The following is a 16,543-nucleotide window of genomic DNA, read 5'->3' as shown; positions in this document are numbered from 1 at the left end:
ATGCTATCTTAAAATACATCAACCTCTCCAATGTATTTGCACAGAATATGAATTCTGCTACTCTGGAGAAAAATAATTTCTTTAAAAGTACACTTCTGTTCTAATCTGGGCAATTAGCTAAAAGAAAGAAGGACCAAAGAAGGGATTTCTTAGAGGAAAGGAAACTGTGTAATGGAGGGGGGGAAATCACAAAACAGACCCAGTAGCTTGAAAATAATTAGAATAAAGCAATATTCTGATTTCTGTATTACATGATATAAAAAAGACAGGTTCAATGGAAATGGAAGTTTATTTCTGGTTATACCACATTAAAATATACACCATATTTATTCAGAGTATCATAATCAATGCAAAAATAGAACTCTCTTGTCCCCTATAAAAAAGTTAAGTACAATGCTGTGGGCTATATACATGATATTTTAGTCAGGTCTTCATTCAGTATTAGCTTCTCAAAACAAACAAAAATCTAGTTATCAAAACAATCTTACAAAATATATACAAAAGAATATTGCAGTGTAAAAACAAAATGAAGTTACCAAAATATAACTTATGTAGTTTACTTTGCATAAAATGTATCTAGTTAATTTTTTCAAGAGCTTCACCCATGAGTCGAATAGCAACACTCTTGCCTTCATCTGTTTGAATAACCAGCAAAGCTTCAAATCTGCCTGCCGACTTTGGTCTAAACTGCACAGGCATGTTGATATAATGCTGGGCTCTGGAAAGAGAAAGGAAAGGTCGTCGGCCTGGTGCTACAGCAGCACGTGCATCACCCACCACTGTAACCAGCTCCGTGCATGGCAGGGTGCGGTCGGATTTTGATGGAAGAACTCAGCAGAGTTATGTCTGGTTTAAATTTGGTTCTCATTTCTTTAATGCTATTATTTAACAAGAAACTGGCACAGAGAAGGGGAAAATCTAAAACCTGATTCAAATAGTATTGCATATATATTCCTGGCCATCCAAAAAAATAGGAAAAGGGAAACAAGAGGTCTGTTCTATTGCATGTGAAAGTGTTCTGTCCGCAGGCAGGTAGCCATCTGCCCAAGAAAGGGCAGAGGAACAGGGGACCCCCGACCCTCCTTCAGCAGCATGCTCAACTGGGGAGAGTATGAACCCACGCCACTCGTGCCGGTCATTAACAGGGCTGTGCAGGTTCTGCTCCACCAGCATTCGTGTGAACTTTTATTAAAAAACTGTCTTGAAAATTTATTTTTAGATTACGTTTGACCATTGAACAACACGGGTTTGAACTGATGTACACACAGGACAGCAGCATTGGCAGTGAGGCAGTGGGCATGAGCCTGCTCAGACTGAGTATGGCATCTAGGTCACTGCCATCAAATGCTGCCAAGAGGCCAGAGCTTGATGTACTATCATTTTCTTGATAACACTTTCTTTTCTCTAGCTTACTTTATTGTAAGAATATAGTACATAATACATTTAATATACAAAAGTTATGTTAATTGACTATGTTATTGGTAAGGCTTCTGGTCAACAGTGGACTATTATAAATTTAGTTTTGGGGGGAGTCAAAAGTTATACACAGATTTTCTACCACATGGGGGTTGACACCCCTAATCCTTGCTCTGTTCAAGGGTCAGCTGTATAGAGGCAGGTAATGAGTACCCCGTGTTTAAAAGTATTATGTTGGGAGGTTTCTGTTCACAAAACCAGGTCCCAAGAGCTTAAAATACACCTTTATCCTCATGGTGAATGAAACTACATAAAGTTCATCAAAGCCTATGTGATGTCACTGACTTTTAGTCTTGTTTTGAGTGAAAATTAATAGCTTTCAGACTTCCCTCAGAGGGAAGGTAGTTCATCCCTGAGTCTCATTTCCAAACTACATGTCTTTTTTTTTTTCAACATTTTTTTTTTTTTTTTTTTTTTTATTTATTTTTGGGACAGAGAGAGACAGAGCATGAACGGGGGAGGGGCAGAGAGAGAGGGAGACACAGAATCGGAAACAGGCTCCAGGCTCCGAGCCATCAGCCCAGAGCCTGACGCGGGGCTCGAACTCACGGACCGCGAGATCGTGACCTGGCTGAAGTCGGACGCTTAACCGACTGCGCCACCCAGGCGCCCCTCCAAACTACATGTCTTAAAGTTCAGCAATCGGAACTGATATATGCTTTTGTTTCCAACACATTTCCTGTGTACAGTGTTAGCTTTTGGGTATATAATTGCAGTGGGCTAAAATTTAGAAAACAGTTTTAGTATTTCAAAGCCCTTTTCCTGGATATAACTGATAATGCAGAATTTTAAAAATACATGCATACGTACACACACACACACACAAAATTTTTAAGTCTGGGTTATTTTCCCCTAACGCATTATACCCTAATTTCCCATGTCCAAATTTAAAAACACAGTACCTAGTGCCCGGCACTGACAAACTACCATTTTCTCTTTCATGTTAGCATTTCAGTACCCAGAATAATGTAGTACAATTTGCCAACTTAAGAGGCTTTATAACTTATGAATTGCTAAAAGTAATAAAATATCCTGAAATAAATCTGACAGATCCCATCATTAACAAATTTTAATATAGAACACAGAACTGTTCTATATTCAACTGAGAAAGTGTTTTAAAAATGTATTATGATAAACATATATCATCTGTTTTAGACTTACAGATACTCTGAATAAACTTGAATGCAATTTAGAAAGAACTATAAAATTTAACATAGTTCTAGAACACTTCAAGTAACATGGATATATTTACCATAGTACCTTGTACTGTTATTAAAAACTGCTTTTAATCTCTGTCTACACACACACACACACACACACACACACACACACACACACACAACTTTAAACGTTAAAGGTAACAGTAAAGTATGCTGAACCCAGGGGACAGGTCTAGCTCAAAATCCTTTACCAGGTACCAGGCAAGGGCTACTGTTACGGCACAGGCACACAAAGAGCAAAGATGCTTTAAGAGAGGGACACAGTAGCTGTGAACATGCACTCAAACTGCCTCCTCCACTACCTGCCCCCATCTACAGAACCTGAAAATTCTATAAACCATCATTTTTCTTTTCTTTCTTTTAATTTAAAAGGAATACTCTGTATAGGAAAAAGCAGCTCATTAGCACAGCCGAGGTACCATCACGAAGTAACAAACTGCTTGGTTCCTGTGTGTGCTGGTGAGAAGTAACAACAGCTCAGTGACAGCACTGTCCCTGGCTGTGACTTCTGTGAGAAAACCCTCGGGAATGAGACAGCAGGGTCTGGCAGGTCAGCAGCAGGAGCCTGCCAGGACGCTGGGTGCATGCAGACGTGGGCACAGGAGAGGGGAAACATGTCACTAAAATGCCACAGCCGAGATTAAACTAGAATAAAACAATAGGTTAACAGAAGAACGCTTTTCAGGGCTAAGTGGGAACATGAATGAATTCTTTTTATGGAGATATGATAGAGATGGTCACCTAGAGCCCCCAAAACGACCTTTACAAAAAAACTGATAATCAGGGTTTCCTTGTCCCTATTACCTTCCTTATAATCTATTGCTTTAAGGGGGTATATCCCTGGGGCGCCTGGGTGGCTCAGTCGGTTAAGCGTCTGACTTCAGCTCAGGTCATATCTCACGGTTCGTGGGTTCGAGCCCCGCATTGGGCTCTGTGCTGACAGCTCGGAGACTGGAGCCTGCTTTGGATTCTGTGTCTCCCTCTCTCTCTGCCCACCACCCCCACTCACGCTCTGTCTCCCCCCATCTCAAAAATAAACAAACATAAAAAAAATTTTTTTAAATAATAAAATAAAAAAAAGGGGGGGTATATCCCTAACACCCATCCATGTTCCCCGCCTCTGCATTAGACAAAACCCCCGGAACCTCTGGGTGAAGCTCTTCTGGCCTATTTATGTTGCAGTTCATATCCCAAAGGCCTCGGGGCACTTTCATGTGTAAAAGCAGCCCCATCATGCCTCACAACTGCCCCAGGGAGGTGCATACTTGTAGTAAGGCACTGATTACCTCATGTACCCTAGAGATGAGTAAAGTCACATTATTACTCTGGAAGGGTGGAGCTAATGGTATCATAGAACAAAGAACCATCTAATGAACAAAAACACCACTAAAAGAAAGCTGGGAACTGCTTTTCAGATTCTCAGAATAGATTCTGTTCCACCTGCCAAAGCAAGCTAATCACTGCTCTCCCCCAGCACTTGTATTTCATGAGCCCCTGTTCAAAGTCAAAGTGTCTAATATTTGGGATAAATACAAAAGCACTCAACACTTACAAGAAGAAGCACCATTATTTCAGTTTTGTGTAAAAATTTTCAAGTGAGCTACTGTAGCAAATTTTTGCTTCTGCAAAGTTGAAAGAAGTCATTCTTATGTATAAAGAAACCAGCTTTTCTGCTTTACTTTATGTAAAATTTTAGCCTGTGGAGGAGTCAGGAGAGAAGTTTTTCTGTGACCTGGGGTGTACTTCACTTGGTCTTCTCACTCATGTATTTAAGCAGCGTCCATCTACTGTTAACAGTCTAGCACCACCTGTCTTAAACCAGTAGGGCAAAGCCTCACTGACTGGAGGTCCACAGGCTGCTGGGAGTCAAGGACTCAAAAGTAGAGAAGCTGGAAAATGTTGTTAGTGTTTTTTGTTTTTTAAAGTTAGGCCTTTCTGGGGCGCCTGGGTGGCTCAGTCGGTTAAGGGTCTGACTTCTGCTCAGGTCATGATCTCACAGTCTGTGGGCTTGAGCCCCGCATTGGGCTCTGTGCCGACAGCTCAGAGCCTGGAGCCTGCTTCGGATTCTGTGTCTCCCTCTCTGCCCCTCTCCTGCTTGTGTTCTGTCTGTCTCTCCCTCTCTCAAAAATAAATAAACATTAAAAAAAAAACCAAATAAATGAAGTTAGGTCTTTCTCCTCCATGTGGCTGTTGAAGGGATTAATGGAAAAGCATGGACATGCAGGCAACTGTGGTGTTCCATCAAAATCTGTGGGGCTGGTCTTCACAGACCGCCCCCCCCACCCCCAGTAGGCTGGCTGAAATTAGGGCATTGTCAGTACTGCTGAAGATGTCACCACCTGCTGAGCATCTCCCATAGGGCCAGGTGCTGACACCCACAGATGGCTTACGTCAGCCTCCTAAGGAGCCCAGGTTGCCAGGAGCACTGCATTTCACAAATCAGGAAACCTAGGCTTAGAGACGTGAAGCCTATGATAACTTTCTAGATACATTCATTGTTTAATTTGCAGTTTGTGCCCTTAAGTCAGTCCCCTGGGAGGCAAAGGGAGTGCCAGAACCTCAAGTACAGGAATAGCAGGTTTGGAGGGAAAAGAGAAGGAGACGAGAGAAGGGCCTCCCCCGCACAGTGTCTTATCTTTTCAGGATCTAGAGATACGTGTAACTTTCCAGAGTATGGCACTGCTGGCCTTAGTACCTCAGGAAGAGGCAGTCCTAGACTAGTCCTAGGCACAGTGGTCCAAGTTTTCATGCAACGTGTTTTCGGAATCATCTAATGCTAAAATGAAATACCTATGATTAAGTAGCTTAAAGATTCAAAGATGAAAAGAAAATTATTCTTCAGTGTTAAGTCCAATAGAACCCTACTATTAAACCGGTTTGAGATATCAATCTAAATGTATATCATATGGAAAATGAAGAGTAGCAAGGATTACAAGAAAATGAGGCCCGGATTTAAGAACAATATAGGGTATTTGAAGAATGACAACTAGAAAATATCATAATAAAAGTTTCCCCAGTTAATCTGGGAAGGTTTTTGTCCCAATTATTGAGAATTTAACTCCTTGATTCTTAGCACAGTGAAAATAACATTTAAAGCAGGAATTATTCTAAAGTTAATCACAAGATGATTAAGCTTCTATGTATTTATGCGGCTGGCAAAATACCAGATAACAGGAATCATATGCTAAGTCCAAACCATTGCACAAAGTTTGGGTTGTTAGACAGTAGAGCACACTTATGGGCAGTCGTGAAATGATTTCCCTGCAGGTTCCTCAGCTCTTTTTAGTCCTGAAAACAAAGTCCTGCACTAGGATGAGAACATTTTGATTTATAATAAACTCACCTCAAAGAATATTTTGAATGTTTGACGTAGAAAGGCTCTCTGGGACTTAAAAACTTCAGCTGGAATTTAATATGAAACACTTTATGAAATTATGCAAGTTAGATATTTGAGCATACTTAAAACATTTCTTTAAAGATATTTAGTAAATTTAAGTGTAGTCACAAAATTAGGTAATTGCACATGAAAACAAATTTAAAAGAATTTCAATATGAATTTATCCTAGTTCTGACTAGAGTAAATGCTATCCAGAAATATGTTGGTATAATGGTACAGAAGAAAGAGAAAATGAGAGAAAACTTTAAAAATGAAAATATGAAAACAAATGCTAAATATTTTCAATTCTTCCCATGAGTATCTTTCCAAATGCAGTATGAGTCATTTAAAAAATTAACTCATTATTATAACTTAAGTATAATCTATAAAACAAGCTTCTAAATTATTAGGAAAATATTTATAAAATAGTTGAATATATCCACTTTCACAAAGCCCACAGTACTATTTCCAACTTACAGAGTGCGTAATGAAAGAATTATTTCGCAAGTTGACTTTCAGCGTCCTTGATTCCCCGACCCTAGTCGGCAGAAACTGATATACATCTTCTGGGGCATAAACCCCACGGTGAGTCAAGTCAAGCTGCCTGCTTTGGAAACATGTTGAAAAGTTAACCATTTAAATTCCACAGTAAGTTAGGCTATATACATTAATCTTGAAAGTGTTGATTTGTGTTTTCTCTCACAACTCAGAAAATAGTTCTGTAACAGCAACTTCACTAGTCTGTGTGAAGAGAAAATGCCCACCAGAGCACTCAGATAAGGTGCGGGATCAGCCACTAAGTGGGACAGGACAGTACCCCTTTCTCCTCAGGGGGGTGTGGGGCTCTAGCTCCCCGCTCAGCTCACACTCAATGCATCCACAGGTGTTCCTTTCACCTTAGTCCATTTCAGCTGGACCACTCCCAGTGCAGTCCATGGGATGATCCCCATTTTTCAGGACAGACTACCCTGAGAGTGGAACACAAGCTCTGGCCTCTTGGCAGCATTTGATGGCAGTGACCTAGATGCCATACTCAGTCTGAGCAGGCTAATGCCCACTCCCTCACTGCCAATGCTGCTGTCCCGTTGGCCTAGCCCTCAACATCCCTAACTGTTCTTCCTACAGTCTCCGTAGGCAATCCCATCTCAGTGATCCATCGACCCGACCCCATTACTTCCAGATCTGAGCCTCTGGGCAACATGCCTATCACCACACAATGATATGTCACCATAAATACAGACTAAACCCGGGATCTTTCTCCTCAAACCTGACCCTCCACTTGTTTTTCTGAGAGCCAACCTTGACCCTCTTTCTCTCTCAAGCCCCCTTACTCAACCCATCCACTGAGTCCTTCAAATTTTCTTCCTATATACCTCTCAGATCTATCCATTTCTCATCATTTTCCTTGACACTACTTTAATCCTGGTCTGGTTAATAATAGTTTCTGACTTGTTTTACCATATCTACCCTGGCCTCCTCCTAATCAGCCTGTACCACAGACAGAGGATTTTTCTATAAATACTGAAATCTGATCATGTCACTCAGTGGTTTCCAACAGCTTCCCAAATAAACCCCCAAATTAACATCTGACATGCAAGGCTCTGTGTGGTCTGCCTCTGCCCACCCACCCTCTGGCCTCCCCTCACATACTCTCCCTCCCTCTGGGCTCTAGGCCTATGTGCTGCCTTTGGTTCCTCGAGGGCCAACGATCCCCACAAGCCAGTCCTCACAATGCTGGGAACTTTTCCTATGCTCTTTACCTCCATCATTTCCACTCATCCTCCTCAACTTAAAGGTCCCATTTCAGGGAGGCTCTTCCCAGGTATCACACATCAAGCTCCCTGTGTCATGTTTCCCATGTTTCCCATTTATTTCCTTCCAGTCCTTTCCACGAGTTGTAATCAAGCCTGTTAGTGAGATAATTTGTTGATGTGCTGCCTCCTCCTCCAGGAAGTGAAGTCCATGGAGGCAAGGACAAGGGCAGTTTTGCTTCCACTACTTGGCACATGGTGTGTGCTCAGTAATTACGAGATGAGCAGATGAGTAAACAGCATCAAAAGGGTGTGGTAAGAACACATACTCTTTAAAGGAGCCTAATTTCTTACAAAATACATTATTTACTCCTATTAGAAAATAAATGACCACATTTATATTAAATTTAGTAGGTATTCAACATATATTTTTCTTATAAGCATCTTCCTCCAGAACAAAGTTAGATCTAAATATTAGTTACTTAAGGATTGTAAAAAACATGTGTATTAGGTAAAATAACTTAAATATTTTCATCACAACTGTGTAAGCTACTGGTATAAAATACACATTTTAAAAAGTTTTTAAGAATCGGCTTTTGTACAATGTTTTTGGGAACATAAAATGGTATGGCCACTTCAGGAAAACAATTTGGCAGTTTGTTTTAAAGTTAAACACATACTTTTAAACAGCGTGCCTGGGTGGCTCAGTCAGTTAAGTGGCCAGCTCCTGATTTCTGCTCAGACATGTTCGAGCCCCATGTCAGGCTCTGTGCTGTCAGCACAGAGCCTGCTTGGTATTCTCTCTCTCCCCCTGTCTCTCCCCTGCCCTGCTCACACTCTCTTTCTCTCTCTCAAAAATAAATAAATAAACATTTAAAAAATTAAAAAATATAAATAAAGTTAAACACATGCTTACCATGTGACTCAGCAATTCTACTTTTCAGGTATTTTTACCCAAAAGAAATTAAAAAAATATCTCCACAAAAATACACACAATAGTGTTCATAGCACCTTCCTTTATAATGGCTCCAAATGAGAAGCTACCCAAGTGTCATCATGAAAATGAATAAATTGTGATATGTTCACATAAAGCAATACTCAACAATGAAAAGGGACAAACTACAGACATACTCGACAACACAAATGAATCCCCAAAAATTATGTGTGGTGAAAGAAGCCAGACTCAAGGGGTGTGTATGTGTATGAAATTCAACAAAACCAACCTATGCCAAAAAATGAGAACAGAACAAATATTGGGGTGAGGGCAGGGCTGACTGCAAAGGGATGTGTAAGATCTTTCTGGGTGAGAGAAATGCTCTGTCTTGACTGGAGTGGTAGCAATGCATGGAAACTCATAGGTAAGGTCACTGAGCATTTTACTGTATATAATTATATCTCAGTAAAGTACTGGAAAATATGTCATAAGAATGACAAAAACAACATACCCAGGTACGAGAGCAGAAGCCTCTGATACAGCTGGTCTCCGGGGTTTAACTAAATTATCTAGTTTAATGAGAGAGTTTGTGGAAATTTCTGAATTTTCAGGCTCATTTTCTGTTTTGACACTCTGTATAAAAAAAAAAAAAAAAATCACAGGGTGGGGGATGAGAAATCAATACTAGGAAAATATCTGGAAATTTACCCATTTGAATTCTACTATTTCCTTCTTAATTTTTCAAAGAAAACTTAATATTTTTAAATTCCCTAAATTGCAAACACTATACCTTATACTGTTCAGTTTCTTTTACATACACACACACACACACACACACACGCTCTTAATCAAGTCAAACATAGATTTCATAGAGCCAAACCCAGACTTCAAACATGCCAATCAATCAAGGCAAATAAGAAAATTAAGATTACAGGGCCAGACAACAGAATTAATGAAATTAGAATACCAGGAAAATAGTCTGCACTTTCAGGACAGTTTTCCATGTCAATTTCACTTAATGTTTTTAATATATACACACAATAATTTACTTAAATTCAGTGTAACACTCACTTGTCCAGAGAGTTGAAACCTCAAGGTATGTTTCATGTGAGGCTCTTTAAGGGGGTGACACTCAACATCCCAAAACTGAGCATAATCTCCTCTATCTCTGGGCAAAAACATGATGGAGACCTACAAAACAACACATCCAGGGAAGAAATTTAGACCTAAATCTCATGTACCTGTAATTGGTATACGGTTTTGCACTGGCTAGTTTTGCCGCTAACTGAAAAAGAATTTGAACAATTCTACTTTTGGTGGTCTTGTTACTATATACCACATCCAAAATACATTTTTATTTAGAGTTCTATGTAACATATTCCTCAAAATGTAAATGTTATTTACATTATCAAAAAATTCTAGAGCTGTCATGTACAAGACCTAAATGAGGAAGGTCACCCCAGAAACACAATCCAGTCTTTCATTACAATGCTTATGGAACCCTCTGCTGGCCATGCAGTAAAGGCCTAATGCCCAGAACCAGTTACCCTGACCACACACCTCAAAGTTATACATATGAACTGTAGGAGTACAACCTATAAAAAGCTCAGGATGAGAAAGCTGTAATAATTTAAAAGTAGTATCTTACAAAGTTTACCAGTGTTAAGTGCTTCCTTTATCAAAGAATTTAGTGTTAAAAATACTATTAGGTTAATCACTAATCAGTATCTTTGGATCTGAACTTAACATTAAAACTCTTAAGTGACCCTAATTTGATCACTAATTATACACATCAATAGTTGTGCTTTTTGGTAGTATTTCCTTAAATGGTCCCAGAATGATATGCCTTACTTAGGCAGGAGATGTTAGAAGATCTCCCATAACATCAATTAAGTACCCAGACCTGGAATTCAGTTAACAAATGTGATCTGGCAGTATGGTAAGCAAAAAACAAAGACTTCATGGAGGTTTCATTTCTATGTCTGGTACTATGTGAAAGGAGAAATTCCCAAGAGACAATCTAGTCCTGCATCCTTGTTTTTCCTTTCTCAAAGCTTCATTGAGACAGAATTCATATACCATACAGTTCACCCACTTCAAGTGTGGTCAGGGTTTTTAGTATAGTTTCAGAACTGGGCACCCACCACCACAATCTGATTTTAAAATATTTTCAACAATCCAAAAAGAATCCCCATACCGTCAGCAGTCATTTCCCACTCCCCTCTCTCACTCCCATGTCCAGCAAGGACATATTTACCTTCCGTCTCTACAGATTTACCTATTTTACACACTCCACATGCACTGAATCATATACTATGTGGCCTTTTGTGTCTGGACTGTTTCACTTAGCATGTTTTTTCAAGGTTCATGTGGTAGCATATTATCAGTGCTTCATTCTCTTTTATTGCCAAGTAATATTTCATTGCATGGACATACATTTTGTTTATCCACCTATCAGTTGATGGACATTTGGGTTATTTCTATCCTTTTTTTCATTTTTAATTTTTTTTTTAATGTTTATTTTTGAGAGACAGAGTGTGAGCAGGGAGGGGCAGAGAGAGAGGGAGACACAGAATCCTTACCAGGCTCCAGGCTCTGAGCTGTCAGCACAGAGCCTGACGCGGAGCTCGAACTCATAGACTGTGAGAACTCAGCTTGAACTCATGACTTGGGTCGAAGTTGGATGCTTAACCGACTGAGCCACCCAGGCTCTAGCCACCCTCTACCCTTTTTGGCTGTGAATATTTGTGTATAAATCTTTGTTTGAATGCTGGTTTTCAATGTTTTGGGATATATGTCCAGAAGTGGAGTTGCTGGCTCATAGGGTAAGTCTACATTTACTTTACTGAGGAACCGTCAAACTATTTTTCATTGCAGCTGTAACCATTTTCCATTCCCACCAGCAATGTACGAAGGTCCTAATTTTTCCGTATCTTTGCCAACACTTATTACGGTCTGGTTTTTGAAATCAGTCATCCTGGGGCATGAAGTGATATCTCATTGTGGTTTTGTTTTTGCATTTCCCTGATGAACAGTAATTCTAAATATTTTTTCATGTATTTACTGGCCACTTTCATATCTGTTTTTGGAGAAATGTCTATTCAGTTCTTGTACTCATTTTTTAAACAGGTAATTTGTCTTTGTATTATCTAGTTGTAAGAGTCTTTTTACTCATTTTGGATACAAGCCCTTAGTTAACATAGGACTTCTAAATATTTTCCTCCCATAATCTGGGATGCCTTTTTGCTTTTTAAAAAATTTTTTAAAATGTTTATTTATTGTTGAGAGACAGAAAGACACAGAGCGTGAGCAGGGGAGGGGTAGAGAGAGGGGGAGACACAGAATCTGAAGCAGGCTCCAGGCTCTGAGCTGTCAGCACAGAGCTCGATGCGGGGCTTGAACTCACAAACTGTGAGATCAAGAACTGAGCCGAAGTCGGTTGCCCAACCAACTGAGCCACCCAGGCGCCCTGCCTTTTCACTTTCTTAATGGTATCCTTTGATGTACTCAAGTTTTACATTTTGATAATTCATCTATTTTTTCTTTTATCACTTGTGCTTTATTGGTGTCACATCTAAAAAACCAAGGCTTAACTCAAGGTCATAGATATTTACTATGTTATCTTCCAAGAATTTTATAGTTTTAGCTCTTAACATTTAGGTCTATGGTGTACTTCAAGTTACTTTCTGGATACAGTGTGAAGTAAGGGTCAAACTTAATTTGCATGTGGGTATCTGTTGTCTGGGCACCATTTGTTGAAAATACTCTTTCCCTATTGAATTGTCTCAGTACCCTTATTGAAAAAAATCAACTGACTATAAATATTAGGGTATATTTGGGGACTCTCAACTCTATTCCACATATTCTAAATGTCTACCCTTATGTCAACAATACAGTTTTGATTACTGTAGGTTTTGAAAGTAGAAAGTGTGAATCCTCCAACTTTGTTCTGGGTGTTGTATGGAAGTCAATTTGACAATAAATTATATTAAAAAAAAAAAAAAAAGATTGTTTTGATTATGCTGGTTCCCTTGCATGTCTATATGAATTTTAGGACCAGCATGTCAATTTCTTTAAAAAACAAACAAAAACCAAACACCAACTGGGATTTTCAATTTGGATTATAATGAATCTAGAGATCAATTTAGGAAGTACTGCGATTTTAGTAATGTTAGATCTTCTGATCCATGAACATGGGATGCCTTTCCTGCTGGCTTTTTTTTTCTTCTTTCCAAACCTCCTCCCACCACCTTTGCCCCAAATGTTAAACTTTTGTTGAACAATGTGTCTGTACCCTATTATGCTGCTTTGCCTCTATCGTGGGCTGGGAAGTAAAATAAACTATGCTTGTAGAATAGCAATCCTTCCCAAAAAGCCAGGCTCTAGAAGCCTGTTATACAGACCTACTAAAGTACACAGTTTGTGATGATCATTGCTCAAAGATTCTTTTATAGTCAGTAATGAGTTTACAACTGTAGCATAGAACTGATTACAAGTCTAATTCCCTGAATAAATGGACCAATGTCATATAAATGGTACAGTTTAACTGAGTTTCAGCTGTTGGCATGAAAAAATGTATTACTGAGGCCAAGTGAATGACTAGTGTCACTAAGATATCTGAAGAAACTATGTCAGGTCTACAAACAAATTAGAGCTTAAGAGGGTCATGAGGGCACCTGGGTGGCTCAGTTGGTTGAGCGTCCGACTTCAGCTCAGGTCATGATCTTGCAGTTCATGGTTTCAAGCCCCACGTCAGGCTCTGTGCTGACAGCTCAGAGCCTGAAGCCTGCTTTGGATTCTGGTCTCCTCTCTCTGTTCCTCCCCTGCTTGCGCTCTGTCTCTCTCTCTCTAAAAAATAAATAAAGTTTAGAAAAAAAAAAAAGAACTTAAGAGGGTCATGATACTATGGGGCGCCTGGGTGGCTCAGTCAGTTGAGCATCTGACTCTTGATTTTGGCTCAGGTCATGCTTTCATGGTTTGTGGGATTGAGCCCCATGTATGTTGACAGCACAGAGCCTGCTTGGGATTCTCTCTCTCCCATTCTCTCTGCCCCTCACCTGCTTGTGCTCTCTCTAAAAAATAAATACACAAACATTAAAAAAATAAAAAGAGGGTCTTGGTACTAAAACGATCCATCACCATTTACCCACGAAGATATATTGTTGACTATGATATGAACACTGACTTGTTTTTAAGTAGTGGTAGATGTTTCTCATAGGGTTAGTGGACAAAACTATCGCCTAGATTAGAGCTACTCGAAGTGTGTTCTAAGTACTGGCAGCCTGCAGGCACATGAAGTGCTTATACCAAAACGTAAATCAATCCTACCACTAAGTATGGCATTTTGTTTAGCTATGTACAAAGCAAGACCTCTGCTGCAGGAAGCACTCCACTGACTTGTACTGAGGCAGACCTCTTCTCCTATGGCAACCTGGCTGTTAGCAGCACTAGTCTAGATGAAGGAACTACTCTGGGTGGAAACAAAAGCACTCCTGGTCAATCAACACCAGTTTCTTACCAAAAGCTGTAAAAAAAAATGTCAACACTCACCTTTTGAATTCCATGGCTTTCCAGTATACCAGAAATAGGAGAACATCTGAATGCTGCATAGGTAGCTCTAAAGACATCTCCACTGTCATTGACTCCCTACAATCATTTAAGCAATCAAATGAAAAAATATAAAAGTCAGTAGATCAATTCAGAGTGAGACCGTTATGTTTATGGTTACCAAGGACACACAAACCGGTTTTGTAGGGCACAGGAGAGCTCAAAGCCTGCCTAGAAGCAGGAGTGCTACTAAACTCAGCTCACACAAGACTTCATGCTGCCTCTCCTCCCTCCATCAGCAACCATTCCTTCCTGGCTACAGTCATCTGTAGGATGACACTCATAATATCAAAGGATTTGCCTTCTCGAAAACCCTGAAGACCCTGTTGAATGTGCATTTTAATAACCTATGCAAAACTAGTTGTTTATTTCTTTTCAGTAGGTCCAGCACTATCTTTTGCACGTATGTTGTGGGTATTGTGGCTCAAAACTGCTTCTGTCACACAAAACACATGGCAAAAAGGCCACAGTGTTGTAAACAACACACATGACAATATGCTTAATTCAGACAGAACCTACTGGCAGAGACTGTTTGCAGTATACAGTAGCTAGCACACACTGACACAGAACATTCACTTCTGTCTCCTGCACTAGCTCCTACCCGCTGAAAACACAAAACAGCACTCAGAACAAGGGAGAGAAAAATGCACATGTGCACGCGCATACACACAATGTTCCATAATAACGCTTTTATATATTTTTCAAAATAGTTATTTCAGATAAAAATCAGGACTGTAGAAGGTAGTTCATTAAATGAGCAAGCCCATATTTTCACATCCATTCTGTAATTTGACTCTCAAAACCACCTTGTGAAAAAGATGGGGCATATATTAACCACATCTATAGAGAAAATCAAGTAAGTGAATTAGTGGAACTAAAAAAGACAATAATCTCAACCTATGCTCATAACTCAGTTTTAAAACACCCTGCATAAAGTGTAAACATTAAAATGAATATATTTAAGGCCATTACTACTGACCTTGACATAAGGTGGAGCTAAAGATGACAGATGCCACTTCACTTCTGTGTTACCATGATTCTCAAGTTCCAGAAAATTTTCTACAAGGAACACACATATCACAACTCAATTCTTGCAGAGGTAAGTAAACAAGCAGATTACTGTGACAATGTGTAACAATGACTAATTACCTCATCATAGGGGGAAAAATACAATCATTAGATCCCCAGAGGAACCCAACAGGAATTTATAGTATTTTCTAACAAAATCAAGATTTACAAGTACCTTATTTTTTTTAATGTTTATTTATTTTTGAGAGAGACAGAGCATGAGCAGGGGAGGGGCAGAGAGAGGAGACACAGAATCCGAAGCAGGCTCCAGACTGGGAGCTGTTAGCACAGAGCCTGACGCGAGGCTCAAAACCATGAGCTGTGAGATCATGACCTGAGCCGAAGCCAGATGCTTCACCAACTGAACCACCCAGGTGCCCCTGTCTTGTTTTGGTTTTTAATCAAAGTATAATGAAGGGCTTAAGCAAGAGAGCAATAAGATGATTTACATGTGTAAAGAATTACTGGCTGCTGTGGGAAAGAGAGACCGCTAGGGAGTCAGAGTAGATGAGGAGTCCTGGTAAGGCGCCACAGCAGCAGTTCAGCGAGGATGCACGGGGTGGTGTGTATCAGGCCTGAGTCACAGCAGTGGGAGGAAAAGCAGTGGGCAGACAGGGGATCCATTCTGAAGACAGACTGCAAAGGACTTGCTAGTGGACTGGATGAGGAGAGAGAGAGAGAGAGAGGAAAAGCAATCAACTTCCAGGGAATTGGCTTAATGGGCAGACAGTGGTGCCACTCACTGACACAGGTTAAGGCTGGAGAAGCTGGTTTCATGGGTAAAATAAGAGTTCTGTTTGTGAGATGCCCACCCATAGAAGCTGAGCAGGGTGCAGGGAGAGCAGAGAGAAAGAAGGGAACATAAGCAGGCCCAGGAAGAAGAGCCCTCAGTGGAACCCGAGAAGGAGCAAGTGAGGCAGGGAAGACCAGGAGAGGCACAAGAAGTATGTAGTCCAAGAAAGAAGGAGTGGTCGCCAGTGTCGAGAGGTCAAATTAACAAAGACCCATAAGCTTTGCACAGTGGCAGTATCATAGCCAATGAAGTTTATCAAAAGTGCAATTACTGCTAATTGAAAAAAAAGACCCATAGAAGAGATGCTCCCTTTTCAGT

The 16,543-nt window shown here is 40.1% G+C and overlaps 1 protein-coding gene across 4 annotated transcripts in view; it reads right to left on the bottom strand.

Moving 5' to 3' along the window:
• Nucleotides 1-270: 270 nt before the first annotated feature.
• CEP192 (centrosomal protein 192) overlaps nucleotides 271-16,543 on the bottom strand; it is a 133,667-nt gene continuing 117,394 nt past the window's right edge. For 3 of the 4 annotated variants that reach the window (XM_058692796.1, XM_058692794.1, XM_058692797.1), the window contains 7 exons: nucleotides 15,344-15,423; nucleotides 14,308-14,403; nucleotides 9,829-9,948; nucleotides 9,269-9,390; nucleotides 6,550-6,679; nucleotides 6,040-6,098; nucleotides 271-718 (listed from right to left, as the gene is read on the bottom strand). In XM_058692796.1, the coding sequence (XP_058548779.1) occupies nucleotides 577-718; nucleotides 6,040-6,098; nucleotides 6,550-6,679; nucleotides 9,269-9,390; nucleotides 9,829-9,948; nucleotides 14,308-14,403; nucleotides 15,344-15,423 (749 nt within the window). In that variant the 3' untranslated portion in view covers nucleotides 271-576. The remainder of the gene's footprint in view (nucleotides 719-6,039; nucleotides 6,099-6,549; nucleotides 6,680-9,268; nucleotides 9,391-9,828; nucleotides 9,949-14,307; nucleotides 14,404-15,343; nucleotides 15,424-16,543) is intronic. The other variant, XM_058692795.1, reaches the window with a different exon arrangement.

This window comes from Neofelis nebulosa, chromosome 11, assembly GCF_028018385.1.
Source record: "Neofelis nebulosa isolate mNeoNeb1 chromosome 11, mNeoNeb1.pri, whole genome shotgun sequence".
NCBI classification, from domain to species: domain Eukaryota; kingdom Metazoa; phylum Chordata; class Mammalia; order Carnivora; family Felidae; genus Neofelis; species Neofelis nebulosa.
This window is presented reverse-complemented; position numbering and strand designations above follow the sequence as displayed.